The sequence below is a fragment of the Emydura macquarii genome, unplaced genomic scaffold (genome assembly GCF_026122565.2).
Source record: "Emydura macquarii macquarii isolate MOO-44397 ecotype Brisbane River unplaced genomic scaffold, CSIRO-AGI_Emac_v2 contig_3328, whole genome shotgun sequence".
Taxonomy (NCBI): domain Eukaryota; kingdom Metazoa; phylum Chordata; order Testudines; family Chelidae; genus Emydura; species Emydura macquarii.
In genome coordinates, this window is record NW_027133465.1 from 5,261,909 (window position 1) to 5,278,688 (window position 16,780).

A 16,780-nucleotide genomic window follows, 5' to 3' on the forward strand; every position below is an offset into this window, starting at 1 on the left:
TGACTATGTTCAGGTGGGCAAGACAGATGTAACTTTCTTTTTGTACTGCGGATTTGTGATTGCATTCCTTACTTTCCCCCAGCAGTTTCCATTGATGAAATGTTCTGCACTTCCTGTCTTATACTGCATTATTATGCAGGTTTGCACCATTGAACAGCTGCTACATTATACCTCTGAGGTGGCTGCATTTCAGTGATGGTGTAAAGTGATGCCTGTATATGCAAGGCACTTTATGATGCACATTGTAAAAGGGGAAGTTACTATATGAAAGATGCCTTATGCTGTTGTAACGTTTTAATAAGAGGAAATAACAGTGGCATATTTTTATAAGTGGCAATTTTTCCTGGCATAGTTAAGAGTACAATACAGAGAATCCACCTTCAAAGAAGAGAACTTCAAGAAATCAATACTAAAAATGATGAAAAGGAGAACGCGTACCATCTACTCTAGGCTTATTTGATAATTCCTCCCATTTTGATTGGCAGTGTAATTACACATCCTATTTTATTTTATTATTTATTTTCTTTTCGTGTTGCACAGGTACAGCTTTTCCATTCCTATTTGCAAATGAAGCTACAGCAAATTCTCCTTTGGAGAAATCTCTCTTAATATTAATTCTTTACATCTTTAAGATTCTTCCCTGCACTCAGCCGCTGCCTCCACACACTCAACGCCCACTTCTTGGCAATCTTTTGCAAGTACTGCCAAATCCTCCCCAGGATCTTATTTCACTACCATTTAATTGCTAATTAAAAGAATTTTTTATGGAACTGGCCCAGTAATTTTATAGGCTGTACAGTTGAGCCCTTCAGAAAATATATTTGATATTTGCTGAAGGCAAAAAGAGGTGGGCTAGTGCGAGGTGAACTGAGGGGAACGGTGAAGGCAGTAGAAAGGCCCAAGGCTGATTACACATGAAGCTAGATTAGAGGAGAGGCAGTTTAGTCTAGTGGACAGGGCACTGGACATAGAGTCAGAAGACCTGGGTTAAGAACATAAGAACAACCATACTGGGTCAGACCAATGGTCCATCTCAGAGTAGCCAGTATCAGATGCTTCAGAGAGAATGAACAGAGCATAGCAATTATCCAGTAATCAATCCTGTCATCCACTCCCAGCTTCTCGCAGTTGAAGGTTTAGGGACACCTGCAGCATGAGATTGGGTCTCTGACCATCTTGGCTAGTAACTTTTGATGGACCTATCCTCCATGAACTTATCTAAATCTTTTCTGAACCCACTTGTACTTTTGGCCTTCACAACATCACTTGGCAATGAGTTCCACAGGTCGACTGGATATTGTTCGAAGAAGTACTTCTTTATGTTTGTTTTAAACCTGCTGCCTATTCATTTTGTCAGGTGATCCTATGTGAAGGGGTAAATAACACTTCCCTATTTGCTTTTTCTATACCATTCATGATTTTATAGACCTCTATCATATCCCCCCTGCCTCTAGTCATCTCTTTTTTAAGATGAACAGTCCCAATCTTTCAATCTCTTTTCATACAAAAACTGTTCCATACCCCTAATCATTTTTGTTGCCCTTCTCTCTACCTTTTCCAATTCTAATATATCTTTTTTTGAGATTGGGTGACCAGAATTGCACATAGTATTCAAGGTGTTGGCACACCATGGATTGAGAGAATCACATTATGATATTTTCTATTTTATTATCTATCCCTTTCCTAAGGGCTCCTAACTTTGTTAGCTTTTTTTTTTTTTTTTTACTGTCACTGCACATTGAGTGGATGTTTTCAGAGAACTTGTTACCCAGGATGATTCCAAGATCTTTCTTGAGTGATAATGACTAAATTTAGACACCATGATTTTGAATGCATAGTTAGGATTATTTTTCCAAAATTCATTACTTTGTACTTATCAGCATTGATAGTTACCTGCCATTTTGTCTCTAAGTCACTCAGTTTAGTGAGATCTCTTTGTAACTCTTTGCAGTCTACTTTGGACTTAAGTATCTTGAATACATTTGTATTGTCTGCAAACTTTGCTACCTCACTGTTTACCCCTTTTTCCAGATCATTTATGAATATGTTGAACAGCACTGGTCCCAATACAAATCCTTGGGGGACCCCACTTTTGACCTCTTTCCATTGTAAAAAGAGCACTTATTCCTACCCTTTGTTTAGTTTCTTTTAACCAGTTACAGGTTCAATTCCCATCTCTACCGCTCACCTTTCTATCCCCTCTACTTTAGATTACATTCTTTTGAGCCTGGACAGGGTCTCACTATGCATCTGTGCAGAACGCAGAGTAATGGGGCCAGATCTCAAGTGGGGCCTCGAGGTGCTACTGTAATACAAGCAATAAGTACATGAAGGCTTGTAAAAACAAGGAGGGCATTTATGGGGAGCCAGGCAGCTGTCTTGGGTTGAGGGTTTTGTGGTACTATACTGAATATGTAAGAACAACATGCTCTGGCAGTTATGTGTAATTAAAATTTCTTTCTTGCTGCTGGGAAAATCTTCTTTTAAAAAAGGCTTTGGAAAATGCTTTTTCACATTGTGACAGGCTGCTGGGAGCAACCAGGCTAATTCAACCCCCTGCCACTGGTGCCCTGCTGTCCGGGGTTTACTGTCCTCAGGTTCCCTCCATTCAGCCCTTTGACCTTCACATTCGTCCCTGTTTTATCATTCGCTGTCCCCTGTAATTAACTGAGTCCAGGCTCAGTGGCTCCTCCCCTCAGGCTGGGGGAGGAGCTTTCAGCTGTGGGCTGGCTTGCACCCGCCCACCCCAGAAGCTCGAATAGTATAGGTGCCCTAATTAGAAGGAATGGGAAGAGGCTGAGTAAACCCTGCACAGGATGGGTTAAAGAGGAGCAGCTGTGGGACTTGTTAGCCCAGGCACTATAAAGGCTCCCAGGAAACGGGGGAGCAAACAGCCAGCAAAGGAAGAAGCTGCAGCAAGAGGTGAGCTTCCCTTGATCCGTGGCTGGAGCCGTGAGGGCCCAGGGCTGTTAGGCAGGACTGTATATTCATAGATGGCGGTGGGATTTAAGTTGTAAATAAAGAGCACTGGTGGGAGCACGACGCGGACGTCTGGGCGTGGTTTGTGGGTGCAGAGGACCAGATCAGTGGGGGGGGCCTGCACGAACCTGCTACACACATTCTTCAGTTACAGCACGCCTCTACTGGCAGAGAGCCAGCAAGTGGTTTACTACTGCCTGACTAGGCCAGCCTACTCCCTTCAATCTGAGTTTGGTCCAGTTATCTCCTAACCTCCCCCAGTTCCTCTGAACTGTCAAGGGTCGGTAAATCTGAGAAAGTCGTTTCAAGGGCACAAATCTTAGATCAATCAGCTGTTCTTGACAATAGGAACTTGTCAGCCGACAGCCAATCATCTTTAAAAACACACCACTAGGAAGGTATCTTAGCACACAAGTAGACAGGAGTATGTGGGCAAACAAGGTGAAGTCTGGTTGGTACTCACTGACTTTTTCTGTTCTTGCAAACTGCCCAGCTACCAACCAAGACAGGGCCGTGACTGCAGCCAGGGCTCCTATGTGCAGGAAGGGAGCTGTGGCCTAGGAAAAAACAAACACAAAGGACTGAATAGAAGATATTTTATAGGTAGCCTCACGTAACTCTTCAAACAGTTCATATACACAGGTAGCAGAGTCTTAAGACTAGCTCTCTCAGGTGAACAGTGATGTCTCCACAGGATGTCTTCCTACCCCATTCTGAGGCAGATCCCATGCACTCTTTAGCTTCTGCAACAAAGTGGCTCTGAGTTCATGAAGGATAGGTCTAGCAATTGGTATTAGCCAAGATGATCAGGGACACAGTGCCATGCTCCAGGTGTCCCTAAACCACTGTCAGCTTTTATCTGTACCCAGTTTCCATTATCGCCACTCTGCACCCATATAGTCTTGGGAATGGTTTGGACATCAAAAAATGCAACGCTGTGCAGTTTTGGCACTGAACACAAGTGAGAGGACACTTGTACAATAAGAGGCACCCCTGCTGCTATCTATTAAAAACAGAGCTCTTCTCAAAACAGCAGATTAAACACACAAGTGTGCAGAAGGAAATTCACATTTTGCAGCCTAGTTTTAATATTCCTCTAGCCTTTCCCACTCTTCCTTACCACTGCTGCGGTTATCTAATATTAATAGTTATAATAAATAAAAAACTCTGGCTATTTAGATTGCCCAGCAAACAACTTTACACATAACATAGATTGATGGCTATTCACCAACTATATGCTTTGATACTTCGCTCTTCATTGTGTGTGTAACTGGTCACCTTAGCCACATGGTACTGCTTTTGCTCCCTAACTGCACACCTAAATCTTTAGAAACCAGGGGAATTCACTTCTGGCACAAACAGGGAATAGCCATATTTGTTCAAGCATCCCTTTTTGTTCATGCATCTGGGTATTCCTAAAAAGGATAGTTAACCCCAACCAAAACCCACTTATCACATTTTTGGGGAAGTGAACAAAAAGAGGTAAAAAAAGTGGCTGGATCAAAACACAATTCAAGATTCACCAAAATATTTGGGAATCATTTCCCCCCATTATTCAACCTGCCTTACAGGATGAAAATTCCACTTGCTCTGAAGAAATCAAGGTTCTTCTTTTAATTGATTTTTAAACAGGAGCACAGCATACAAAAAAAAGTTAATGGAATTCCACTCTCAGGCCAGGAGGAATTTTAAAGCTTCAAGTCTATACTCCTAGGATTCAAATATTTGGGACATAATTATAAAATCTGAAAAACACCTAACTATTTCATTGAGTTTGCTGGAGTCTCTCTAACTTCACATGGCTTTGTATGACACCCAAGATCAGTCAATATTTTGTACATCCAGTTTTGTAGCTCTGCTTCAGCCTGATTAAGAACTAATAACTCCAAAGATAAACTATGGGTAAAACCCTACCCCCTCTGAAGTCAATGGGAGTTTTCATTGACTTGATAGAAGCAAGGATTTCATCCTATGCATTGAACCTACAGAACAAGCACTGTTCTTTGCAATAAAGCTTTAAAGTTTACACTATCAAACATACCATGCAACTTACTTGTAATGAAATAACTACCATCTCCCATTCATCATCCCAAAGTTGTGCTATAGAAGACATGGTTACTACAGTAGCTACCAAGGTCACCATCAATCCGATCTGAAACAAAAGAAGTATTTACAAGTCAAATCCCTAATATGAACACTATAGTGCACTTCACATCATACCTTTCATCTGGGGATCTCTAGGTGCTTTACATAGGGGAATTAAATCTGGCAACACCTTGTGAGATGGATTTGGTATTATCCTCATTTTACACATGGGCAAACTGCAGCTCAGAGAGATTAAATAACCTGCTAAAGGGCAATCAATGGCAGAGTCCAAACAAGCCCCATCAGACCTATTCTGCCGTCAATCAGCTATTCCCCATGATAACTCACTGATTTCAGAAGTTGACGCCATGATCTCTGACTCGAACACCTTGCTCTTATAGGCCACACTGCCCTTCTATAACGTAAACTCATACCTTCTGCTGTTCTCCAAATGGGAACGGTATCTTTAATCTCAGAGCAAGTAACATTTTAACAAGCATGTTTCTGGTATGTACTTTTCCTTTTTAAAGCTTGACACTCTATTTGGTCCTCTCTTTAGCAACAGAGCGGCAGTGTCAGGACAGAGTCCAGTTAAAATGCAAGTGATACACTGCTGGCTGTAGGCTGTAACAATCCAACCCTGAGGGAAATGAAAGTTACCTAGTAACAGGCCCACTGACAGCAACTCTGGGCCCCAGAGCAGAACAGTCCTGTCCCATCTCTTCCGTCCATGGCCCCACCCACAGTCCATCTCCACTCCAGGCCCCGCCCCCTATCCCACTCGCTGCCATGTCCATCCCCTGCCGCTTGGTCCCCCTCCTCTCTTCCACACCAAGGACAGCCAGGGGGCCTAAGTGGGGGGGAGGGGAGTTGTCAAGCAGTGGCGGGAGAAGCGAGGGGGAGAAGAGGAGGGATGCAAGTGGTGAGCAATAGCAGAGAGTGGGGGGAGAGGACCGATGCAGCGAGCGGCGGGGCCTGGGATGGAGCAGGGGTGGTGCCATGGGCGGAAAAGGCCCTGGCCCTTTTAAATTGTTGGGCCCCTGGGCAATGGCCCCCTTTGCCCCCCCCACCCCCCATCAGCAGGTCTGCCTAGCAACTAGGGTTGTGCTGAAATAGAAAATATTAGTTTGAACAATATTGCAAAAAGAGGTCATCTCAAGCCCAATTTGCAACTCCTGAGTGTTGCTTTTCGGTAAGTTTCCACCAAAAGGCGTGAACTCACCTATTTTGGTAAAACAACTGATCTTTGCCAGAATGATGTGTCAGTACTAGACATGATTGGAACTCAGCAAACACTAGTCAGAGACCTTATGAAGAGAAAGATTCGATTTGCAGGGCACATATTAAGGGGTTCAGCAGGGAGTGCATGTTTTTTGGGCTTTGGAAGGGAAGGTTGATGGCAGAACAACAAAAGGCAGAAAAAAGATCTTGGATGGATGATGTGATATCCTGCATGGATCAAAAGGACTACTCATCCACAAAGATTAGCAGAGGACCATAGAAAATGAGTTATCAGAGTTGTAAACCTCCAGTAATGGGGATGTCACATACGATGTTTCAGAAATGGAAAGATTCTATTTTCATTCAAACCCAGCAGCTTAATTTTGAAACAAAATACATTACATTTTGCCGTGAGGCTGTTTTAGGATAGGAGAAAGGATAATCTGGAGAAACATGAATGCTTCTCATAAGAGGAAGTATATAAAAAAAGAAAAATAGCTTTATGTATAGAGGGTATTATCTGGCTAAAATCTTCCCATTTACTCACGCTTGTATTCTAACCATATTTTGTAATCATTGTTACACACTGCACACTTTCTCTCTACAGAACTATATCACAATCCAGTCCCATCTCACAAAGTAGCAAGGCAGGCCTGATTATAGACAAGTCAATATTATCTTTTTTCTCTGAGGACAAAATCAACTTGGCAGTAACCACACTGATCACTAGTTAAACCCAATTTTAAATCCTCTACTAGTTTATCAATTCAGACAGATTACCAGCCCCAAGTGTTCAATGAAATTGACTATTGCCTTTTTCTCTTTTCTTTTTGGAGCAGGCCTCATACAATATGAATCATCTGAGAAGCATTTGATGAAACAAGAACATTTCACTTGCATCAGTAAGTGGGACTAGATTCTCAGCAGTAAGTGTGGAAAGCCCTAGCCAGAGAATTTGCTCCCACATCAGTGATGTCAGGGACTCTATAAAAGGGGTGAAGGGTTGTCATCTAAACTGCATTGTCAAGGATCTTCTCACTTTTATTAGGGCAGTTCTCCAAAATTTAGTTTGCAGTAAGTGAAAGGATCCCAACATTGTGTCATGCTGACACATCACCAACATGTACATACACACCACAGCAGAGACACTCTAATAAGCAGTCATCTCTCAATGCTGGGCACAGTTCAACATGACTTTCCCTGGGAGAGACTCACCTTCTGAAATGGCAACATTCTTGCTCATCTGCACTGAAGTGCACTGACAGAGCTATGTAGAGGAACCTAGCAAGTTCTAGCTGGTCTATGATTTGACTTCCCCTGGCGCTCTCACACTGAAAACGCAGGATCCAATGTATTGTTCCCCCCTTTATTTCAGTGCATCTTTTGCATGTACTTGGAAGTAATCAGAATGAACGAGTCTATGCACAGCACCAAAAATCACTGGATTTATTCAAGATCAAAGATTAAAATAGCCTCATGATGGCATGGAAATAACTTCAGCTTTACAGTTTTAGCCTGCCAGGTCTTACTTATTCATCGTTTCTATCCTAAAGAACATTGTAGCAAATGCGTCAGAACATTGTTCTCTTCCCTGTCTGGTATCTCAGTCTGCACTGTATGTCTCACTAGATTCAAAGGATGCTGCTGTTCTATGCCTTGATCTCATGTATTGGCTGGATCTGGATTCTTTAGGAACTTTCAGAGCAGAGGGAGAAAAAAAACAGACCAAAAAGTCTTTGTTGCGAGAAATACAGCATAGGTCAGTCAAAAAATACAATACAAGATTTCTATGATTATCTAGATTTGCTTGAAATCCAGACACATTGTCCACTGCCATGAAAAGAACTGGGTTCTTTTTTCACTGTTTTTGTTTTGTTTTTAAAAAAACCTGATCTCGTTATCTCAGAATAAAATATTTCTAACCTGGAAAGGAAATTCTCCTGTGTCTAAAATAATTCCCATGTCCTCATCTGCCATGCACCTTTCCAACTCTTTCTAATCCACCTCTTCAGGCAGTCCTTCTTCCTCATGCATGACTCCTGTACTCCTCCTTCTCTTGTATGCAGTGTTGTTATAGCCAGGTCAATCCCAGGATATTACAGAGACAAAGTGGATGAGCGGGGGAGGCTCAAGAGACAAGCTTTCAAGCTTACACAGCGCTGCCCTGAGGAAGCTTGTTTTCTCACCAACAGAAGTTGGTCTGATAAAAGATGTGACCTCACTTCCCTTGTCTCTCCTCCTGAACAGCTACCCAGTCTGTAAGGGGCAGACTGTCAACTGGAGTGATTTGTCAGACATTAGTGAATATCCACCACCCTCTAGATCCTGGGTGACAGGAATAAGTGTGTGCGCATGTGCACATGAGCATAATGCTCAAACATTCACAGCAAAAAACATACATGGCACAGCGTAAGTGTGCAACGATCTGGTTTTTTCTCATTCCTATATTAAAGGTCAGGCAACTCCCCACAGGGGAAAGAGGTGAAGTTTACACTAACAGGGTCAGGAATGGATTAAAGCTAAACTTGGTCTGAATAGGACTGGAGGGGGAGGGTCTGATAGGTTAGAATTTTAGGGACCCCTTTCTAAACTTTGGGAGGCCTTCTTCAGATGGGAGGAAGGGCTTGGATTGGTTGGCCTACTCAAAAATCTTCGGTTCACCACTGAATGGGGTGGCGCTGCACATTATTTCCAGTGATTTCCTGATCATACTGGATTTACTCAACCTATGCAGCTCAGGGAAGTGAAACCTGAGATCATTTGTTTTTGCAACATGTTCCATAAGAAATGGGGGAATTCCACAGCTGTGTTGACAGCTGTTAGGATTGGGTTAACCTTCCTGAGTTGCTGGAGTAGGCGGAATTACATAAATGTTGGAGTGACTAGTGACCTTCCTATAGCCCTCTCTGCTATAGCAGATCATCTGGAAGGAAGCTCTCAGCAGCATACAAAAGGCTGCTTGTATTCTGTCTACATGTCCCTCAGTAGTATTCATGATCCATTTCTTTAGCACCTGTAACTGCTGGTTATTGTTACAACCCATTCAGGGGCTCTGGCCAGGACATAATAGCCAGGATAGAGGGATGTGCATGTGATCTGGGCAGCCTGTGAACAGAACTATCCCCCTTATCCTTTCAACAGAACTGTGAAAATTTGTGGCATGCTGACAGCCACTCTGTTTACCTTCAACACATTTGCTTGGACCAAAGTGCTTTGGGTGACACAGCGAAGGTGTTCTGTCCATGTATGTCAACCAAATGGACGTCAATTAACAGAATGCTTGAGAGTTCTCGTTTGATTCACTTCAACTTGGTGTCAAATTCAGTGGTGATGTGTAAAGCTGGGGCCAATTAGATTCCCTTGAGGCCTCCACCTCCCCGACCTTGGATAAGCAAAGGAAACCAAGCTGGGGTAACACAGAGGAGTGGGAAGAAGCTGCATATGAAGATAGTGCCTTTGTGTGACACGCTGCACCCCATGTACACCTTTATGGTGTGATCTGTGTATCATTCATGTTCACCCTTACAGTGTAACTGTGTATGGTCTGATGCAAAGTATGTCATGTAGGGTGTTTTTGAAATGCTCATGGCATACTGAACATTATTGTTGTGGTAGCAGGTTTCCTGCAATGTCATACATATGTACAGATATGAAACTCTGCTATGTCATACCCCCAAATGTGTCTCTCACATGGCTTGAACAGATGCAAACAAACACAAAGTTGTGTTTCCACGCCCCACAGAGGCATGGCATACAGGAACAATGAACTGGCATAAGCACTTTGGCTCAAGTGGAAGAAATCATGCCCATTGCCGGACATGGCCGATCACCTGACCCCAGGGGGGTTGAGGAAACTGTTAAAAGAAAGAGGCATCTTTGTCTCAGGGCTCTCCCTTGGAATCCATCTCCCAAGCAACATCTAGGACTGACAACTGCCCATGGGCGGGGGACCTGGCTGCAAGAGGCATCCCAGCCAGCTGTGGGTAAGCTGACATCACAGACTGAAAAGCTACAGAAATATTAGTTTAGTTACCTTTTTAGTTAATTGTGACCAACTCCTTGATTCATATTAATTTCTTAATTCATATTAAACTGAAAATCATGCGGTAATCAATAAACTTATTTGTTTTATCTAAAACAGTGCATGTGGATCGAGTGTATGTAGAGACTTCACTTAGAGAGCCAGAGTTGGTGCATATCAATTTCTTTGATAAATTGATGGACAAGTGTAAATGAGCTTGCAGGGTGCAGTGTACTGCACTGAATCCTGTAAAACGGCAGTTCCCGGGGTTGCATCTGGGACTGGGGGTATTTGCTGGGGGTTTATCCCAAAAGCGGCTGGCCAGAAGCACTCCTTCACTAGACCAGGGACCGATTACTTGCAGGAGGCTGGGCGCGGGCTGACCCAGGAGTCGGTGGTTCACACAGCAAAGCGGAGTAAGTCGGGGCCCAGGAGTGAGGAATTGGGGTGACACAGCTACACACCAGTCCAGATTGCAGAGAGGGAACGTCATACTTTGGTCTAAAGGAATCTAGTTAAAACTATGTTACATATGGCCTCTGAACTTGGGCCATGATCCTTAACTCTTCACAGGATCATGGAAGAGACACAGAATCCATGCCCTACAAATATAGGACACTCCATCCCAACAGCACATGGATCAGATATGGCATTTGATTTCAGCCATCCTGTATTAACGAAAAATAATCAGGCACAAATGTCCCACGCCTTCCCCCTCACAGCATCTGGAAAGTTCAAGGGGAAGACACGGACATGTACCGTTTGGAATCTGGGGTGGAGAGAGGGGGCGACGATCAACAATGGATTCCTCTAGCATATTTCCCTCTTGACATTACTCATCAAAACCCACCAGCCACCTGTAACGTGTCTGAAAAATAGACGCCTCACTAAGAAACATATGTTGTGCTCAAGAATCAACAGCTTGTTTTTCAGCAGCAGACATCCTCCTGCCCCCTTCCTCACCTCCCCCCACCCACCACCTCCCAAGAGCAACACATTAAGGAAAGAGGAAAGAGACAGGAAAGTGGTGGAATTCAAATCCCCTGCACATATGTTTTCTAAGGGTCTGATCCTGCAAGCTCCCTCTGTGTGCAGCACTCCCACTGATTTCAACAAGAGTTGTGTACTGAGAGCTTGCGGGATTTGTCCCATAATCAATTATTACATGTGTGTTTATGTCTATATATTTTAACTTAGTTGTATTCCATCCAATGCTTATTCTTCTGTAGACTTGTGTTTCCATACTGCGCTGAGTCACAGCTCTGTGGATTTTGGTGTGTGGAGACACGTTTCTGTTCTAATTTACAGAGGTTGGCGGTCCCCAAATTTCACCCCAACTGAAAAGTCAAAGCAAAACTTTGCCGAAGTTGCCAAATTTTGCTCGGTTTTGGGCCAATCCATGATTTCTTTCCTCAGCTTCCTCTCACTTTCAAGTTCAAGACTCAATGTACCTTCACCCCTCCCATTGTACACCCCTCCCGTTTCTTGGCCTTCATGGGTCTGTCTACACTGCAATTAAAAACCCACGACTGGCCTGTGCCAGCTGGCTCAGCCTAAGGGGGTCGACTTTCGGGCTGGAGCCCAGGTTCTAGGACCCTGTGAGGTGGGAGGACTCCTGAGCTTGGGCTGCAGCCTGTGCCCAAATGCCTGCACTGCAATTAAACAGCCTCTTGGCCCAAGCCCCAGGAGCCTGAGTCAGCTGGCACAGGCAAGCGGCAGGTTTTTAGTTGCACTGTAGACATACCTCGGATTCTCCCAAGCACCACCTCTGTCGCCTTCGCTCGCTATCTGCTTAAGAACCTTTTTCCACACTGCACTATATGACTGGAACACTCTCCTCCTTCTGCCTGAAGGGACCTCCTTCACACCCTGTCACATCCCTCTTGAAAACATACATCTGGCATGAAAGCTTTCAACACTTTCCCCTGTTTTGTGCCTGAGTCATCTTCCAGAACATTGTGCACAGCACAGTATGGTGTTGTGTGTGTTTGAATTACATAGCAAGCTGTTTGGAACAGGGAGTCCATGTTTTCTACAGGTCTGTTCAGTGCCGAGCATAAAACTGGTGCTTTATATGAAATAATAACCTACAAATTGAAGCCTGTATCCTGTGTGCTTTTGCAAATCAAACAAGGCACACAGAAGTTTCCCCAGGAAAGTCTGTGCTTTGCAGCAAATTGGTTACTAAAAATTAAATTCTGCTTCAATTGGAGCTGCTCCTTCTAGCAGACTTAGTCCCCTGAAGGCAAAAAAAGGTAGATCAACTGCTTAGAATACAGGTCCCAACCCTCATGTGGTGAGTGGAAGCTTTGTCTTCAGTCTTAGTGATGAAGTCTAGTGGTTAGAGCAGGGAGCTAGCAGTCAGGATTCCTTGTGCAGTGCTTTGAAAACGGGAAGAGCTTTGTAAGTGCTAAGTAGCAGTATTGCCAGCTGCACTATTGATGTACTGCAGGACTTTGGGTAAGTCACTTATTTTCTGTGCTGCTCCTCCATTTATTTGCCAAGTGGGGTTTATATTTGTGATCCTCACATAACAAGACAGCCCCTTTCCTGTGCCGTGCATGTTTGATTTAGGCCGTGCTTTGGAACAGACACTGCCAGGGAAAGCTTCAAGGCTCTGTGGAAACAAGGGTCTTTGGGAGCCCAGAAGGGCAATACGGAGGCCCAGTAGCTTGCGTGGTCACCCATGGGCCGTGCAGATCTCAGATTTCCAGGTTGTTAGGGCTGAACCTCTTGTTCATTCCACAGGTGCGAAAATCCCAGCCCTCCCTAACGGAGCAATCAAATGAGAACTCTGTAAAGCAAACTTCAAGAAGTTGCTTGCCCACAGCAGACTTTTTCTGCATAAGATACCAACCTAGACCTAAATATTATTGTGCTTCAGAAGTAAAGGGTGTAACTGCCTGGTGCTTACTTTTGCCATTCGCTATGCTAACTTGTGTTTTCTCGCAGAGCTCAAATAATACCTGCTGCAAAACAGACTCCCAACCTGCCACCATTAACCCTCTTTGAACTCAGATCTCCAACCACGAATTCGAAAATCCTGAGGGTTCAGCATAATTTCACATGGTCATCACACCCACAGGAGCCTACATAAGGTGCTAACTGGGATAAGGAGCTAGCACCCTTTATCAGCAAGGATGTCAAAGCATCTAACAAGTTACATAGGTGGGTGAAATGTGGCTGTTTCCCAGAGCACAGCTCCACCACCACAATTCAGTTTGCGGCAGGAAATGAAAAATAACGTACCTAACTGACATTGTATGGGGAATTTGCGGCAGGCAAAATCTAAATTATCCAGATCTTTAATGGCTAAGAGAGGGCAAGGCTTTGGTTCTACTTATTATGTAACAGATTGAGATACCACCTCCCCCAGGATGCGCAGGTACAAGATTTAAAGCCAACTACAGCCACCAACCAAGTAGTCATGACGCCCCGGCACAAGCAATAAGTTTTGGGGCCTCTCTACATTCCTGCAGTCTCCTTTGTTTTACTCAGATCCTAGGTGGTTTCCTAATGGAGAAGGAGCATTTACCTTGTGGAGCCAGTGCAGGTTCATTTGCTGTCCCACCGCTATGTGACATAGTGCTAAAATCTGAAAAGTCAATCAAAAGAGAAGCCAGTCAGAGGTTGGAATGGATGAGCTGTACGTGTTCATTCAGCATGTGGAGAAAATGCACCTTAAATAAAGGATTGCTTACCAGCACGGAAGGACAGCAGTTACAGGATGGGGCTGGCAGGAAGGTTTAAGACAGTGACAACTGTACAGAAGAGTCCTCTCCATCTGAATAATCTAATAAATGGACTTAATCCCCTTTAAGAGGGAAACTGCTGTGGAGCCCATTGTGTTACTTCACAGGGCCATGAAGCAGACAGGAGGCACTATCTGCACTATGTCAGGCAAGAATTCGCTGCCTGCTCAAGCGTCAGCTTCAAGATACTGGCCATGGCATCCCAGTATGCAATGAAGCAGATTTTGCACATGACTAAAGAACCAAAGCTTGCTGCTGCAAGAACAGATAGCACTGAACCATCATGAATGAGACACACGAGAGATCTATTTCTCAGAAGGCCAGTTGCAGTGTGAATATGTGCACCGTGATTTCTGCAAGCTATGCAGCCAGTAACAATGATGGTGGAACGGTCCACAGCTATCACCCCAAGCTAAAACGATTTTTGAAATTCCATTTACTCTGGGCTGTTTAAGGATGGGAGCACATGAGAAATACACTGTACAGAACTAAGCCATTCCCAAAAGTAAGATTTCATAAATGCCTTTGCACAAAGTGTGATGAAATTCACGCTCTGGTTTTCTACACAAGTTTTCATACAGGGTTTTTATTTTACATACCAATAATGCTGTAATATACGTAAAGCCAGCAGCAGTTGTTAGAAGTATTGGAATGGACCAGTCACTCCAATATCCCATTCGGTTATATAAATACCTGGAAGATAAGTATGAAAACAAAGAGATTAGGTAGTGATCCAACAGCACTGCAACTCTGCTTGATTAAACAAGGATTAGAGAAAGGGTCTTTCCCTTCCCCACCAAGCAGACCAGAGATGGGAGATGAAACAAATAAGACATTTAAAAAAAAAACCCAAAACCCAAACTGCAACATTTGTGTATTGACCCCTCTTGCGAAACCAGGAGCTGCACAATCACATTAAATGCCAATACGGCACTATGGGGGAAAATACACTGAGGTTTGGGTTTAAAAAATAATTCCATGTAGACAAGCAAAATAAAGAGAGTCACATAAACATTCCAACTGGGATTTTCACTCCCCTCTGAACAACAGCTTCAGATCAGCCCCTGGCATTCACAGATGGGCCATTTCACCAATCCAACAATATACAGATTATATCAAAAGTGAAAGAGAGGGAGGAAAACAACAGAGTTAAGCTATCCACAATGGTGCTCTATTCAAGCGCTGAATCTCTGGCAGAGGGGAATAGGAAAGATGGTGGCGATAGAAATTGGGTCTGATCTACATTTCAGAGACAGTGCACAGAAACTGGAAGGTGTCAAGCAATTCTTTCAATACCAGCCTTTAGGTAAGTCTACACAGCAATTAAACACCTATGGTTGGCCTGGCCACTTGAGGTAGCAGGGCTTGGGCTGTGGGGCTTTAAAATTGCAGTGCAGATATTTAGGCTCAGGACCCTGTGAGGGGGAAGGGTCTCAGAGCCCACGCTCCAGCCTGAGCCCGAACATCTACACAGCCCCATGAGCCTGAGTCAGCTGACCTGGGCTGGCTTCAGGTGTTTAATTGCTGTGTAGACATAGCCTTTGTAAGGCAAGCATGGCTATCAGGGTGGGTGCATGTTTGTTTAGAAAGGACTTCAAGAGTTGGGGCGCAAGTATGGTCTGATGATTAGAGACGGGACTGAAGCAGGATTCCTGGGTTTTGTTTCTGGTTTGGCGACTGCTTCACTGAGACACCTTGGGCAAGTGACAATTTCTGTGCATCTTCGTCCTTACTAAAGTCTTTTCACTAGAAAGAATAATAGTTTTATGGATAAAGTGATCAGACCAGATGGCGTGTCGGGCATTTAGTGTTGTATAAGTGCCAGACTTAGGGCCAGGAGACTGAATGCTCTATTTCTGGGCAGAACATCTTCTGGCACAGGAAGTGGGTATATACACACCATTGATATGATGCCACAACCCTGACCTGGAGGGCCCATCTAGAGGGAAGAAAAAGGAGCTCAGTCCCTATGGCCCACTCAGTCCTTTGGCCAATCACCACTGAGTTTGCGAACAAGAGGTTTGATTGAGAAGGTGATTTCTGGAGATGTGGAAAACTGTCCAGAAGAAGCTGGAACAAGGCCACCAACTCATTGTACACAGGTCAAACAGCCTGCAGATGGTGGTAACTTCTGGGCATTTCAAAGCTGGGCTGAGAATTGAACAAGCAAAGAAACCATGTCCCTAAAAAATAGAAGAATGCATAAAAACCCTTCAAAACAAGATAATACTCATGATATTGTATCTGGAACGCTTTCCTCCAACACCTTCCACCTACTCCCTCTGGTTCAGTCCTCAATGTGCTGGCTATTTAGATCAGGAGAGACGATCAGAGGTGTCAAACTCTTTTTGTGGAGAGAACTGAGTTCCATTTTTAATCTTTGTTTATTAGCTGGGGCACAAACCACACTGTCCTTCCATCCATGTCAATCTCTCACTGACATCAATGGGAGACTTGTGCAAAGATCAAGGACACATTACAGCTTGTGAGTAACAGAGTTGTTTCTTGCACTCACCATTATACAGTGGGCAGATACACTCATCCTTGGGACCATCACTATATCCTATATCGCTCTCATCCCCATAGTGTCTGAGCATCTGCCAGCAGTGAATTAAGATACATGATTGACATCTATCACACTTGGTTCATTGTCTCTCAAGGAGACTTGTACATTCAATGGAGCATTTTATTTTGGTAGGAGGGGTTTGTCTGGGACTGGTCC

At 43.9% G+C, this 16,780-nt stretch overlaps 1 protein-coding gene across 6 annotated transcripts in view; it reads right to left on the reverse strand.

Annotated features, from left to right (window-relative positions):
* Positions 1–16,780, reverse strand: part of GDPD5 (glycerophosphodiester phosphodiesterase domain containing 5) — a 308,016-nt gene that overhangs the window by 64,552 nt on the left and 226,684 nt on the right. For 5 of the 6 annotated variants that reach the window (XM_067533314.1, XM_067533311.1, XM_067533308.1 and 2 more), the window contains exons 5-8: positions 14,658–14,751; positions 13,842–13,901; positions 5,021–5,131; positions 3,443–3,536 (exon numbers count right to left, since the gene is read on the reverse strand). In XM_067533314.1, coding sequence (XP_067389415.1) covers positions 3,443–3,536; positions 5,021–5,131; positions 13,842–13,901; positions 14,658–14,751 — 359 coding nt within the window. The remainder of the gene's footprint in view (positions 1–3,442; positions 3,537–5,020; positions 5,132–13,841; positions 13,902–14,657; positions 14,752–16,780) is intronic. The other variant, XM_067533310.1, reaches the window with a different exon arrangement.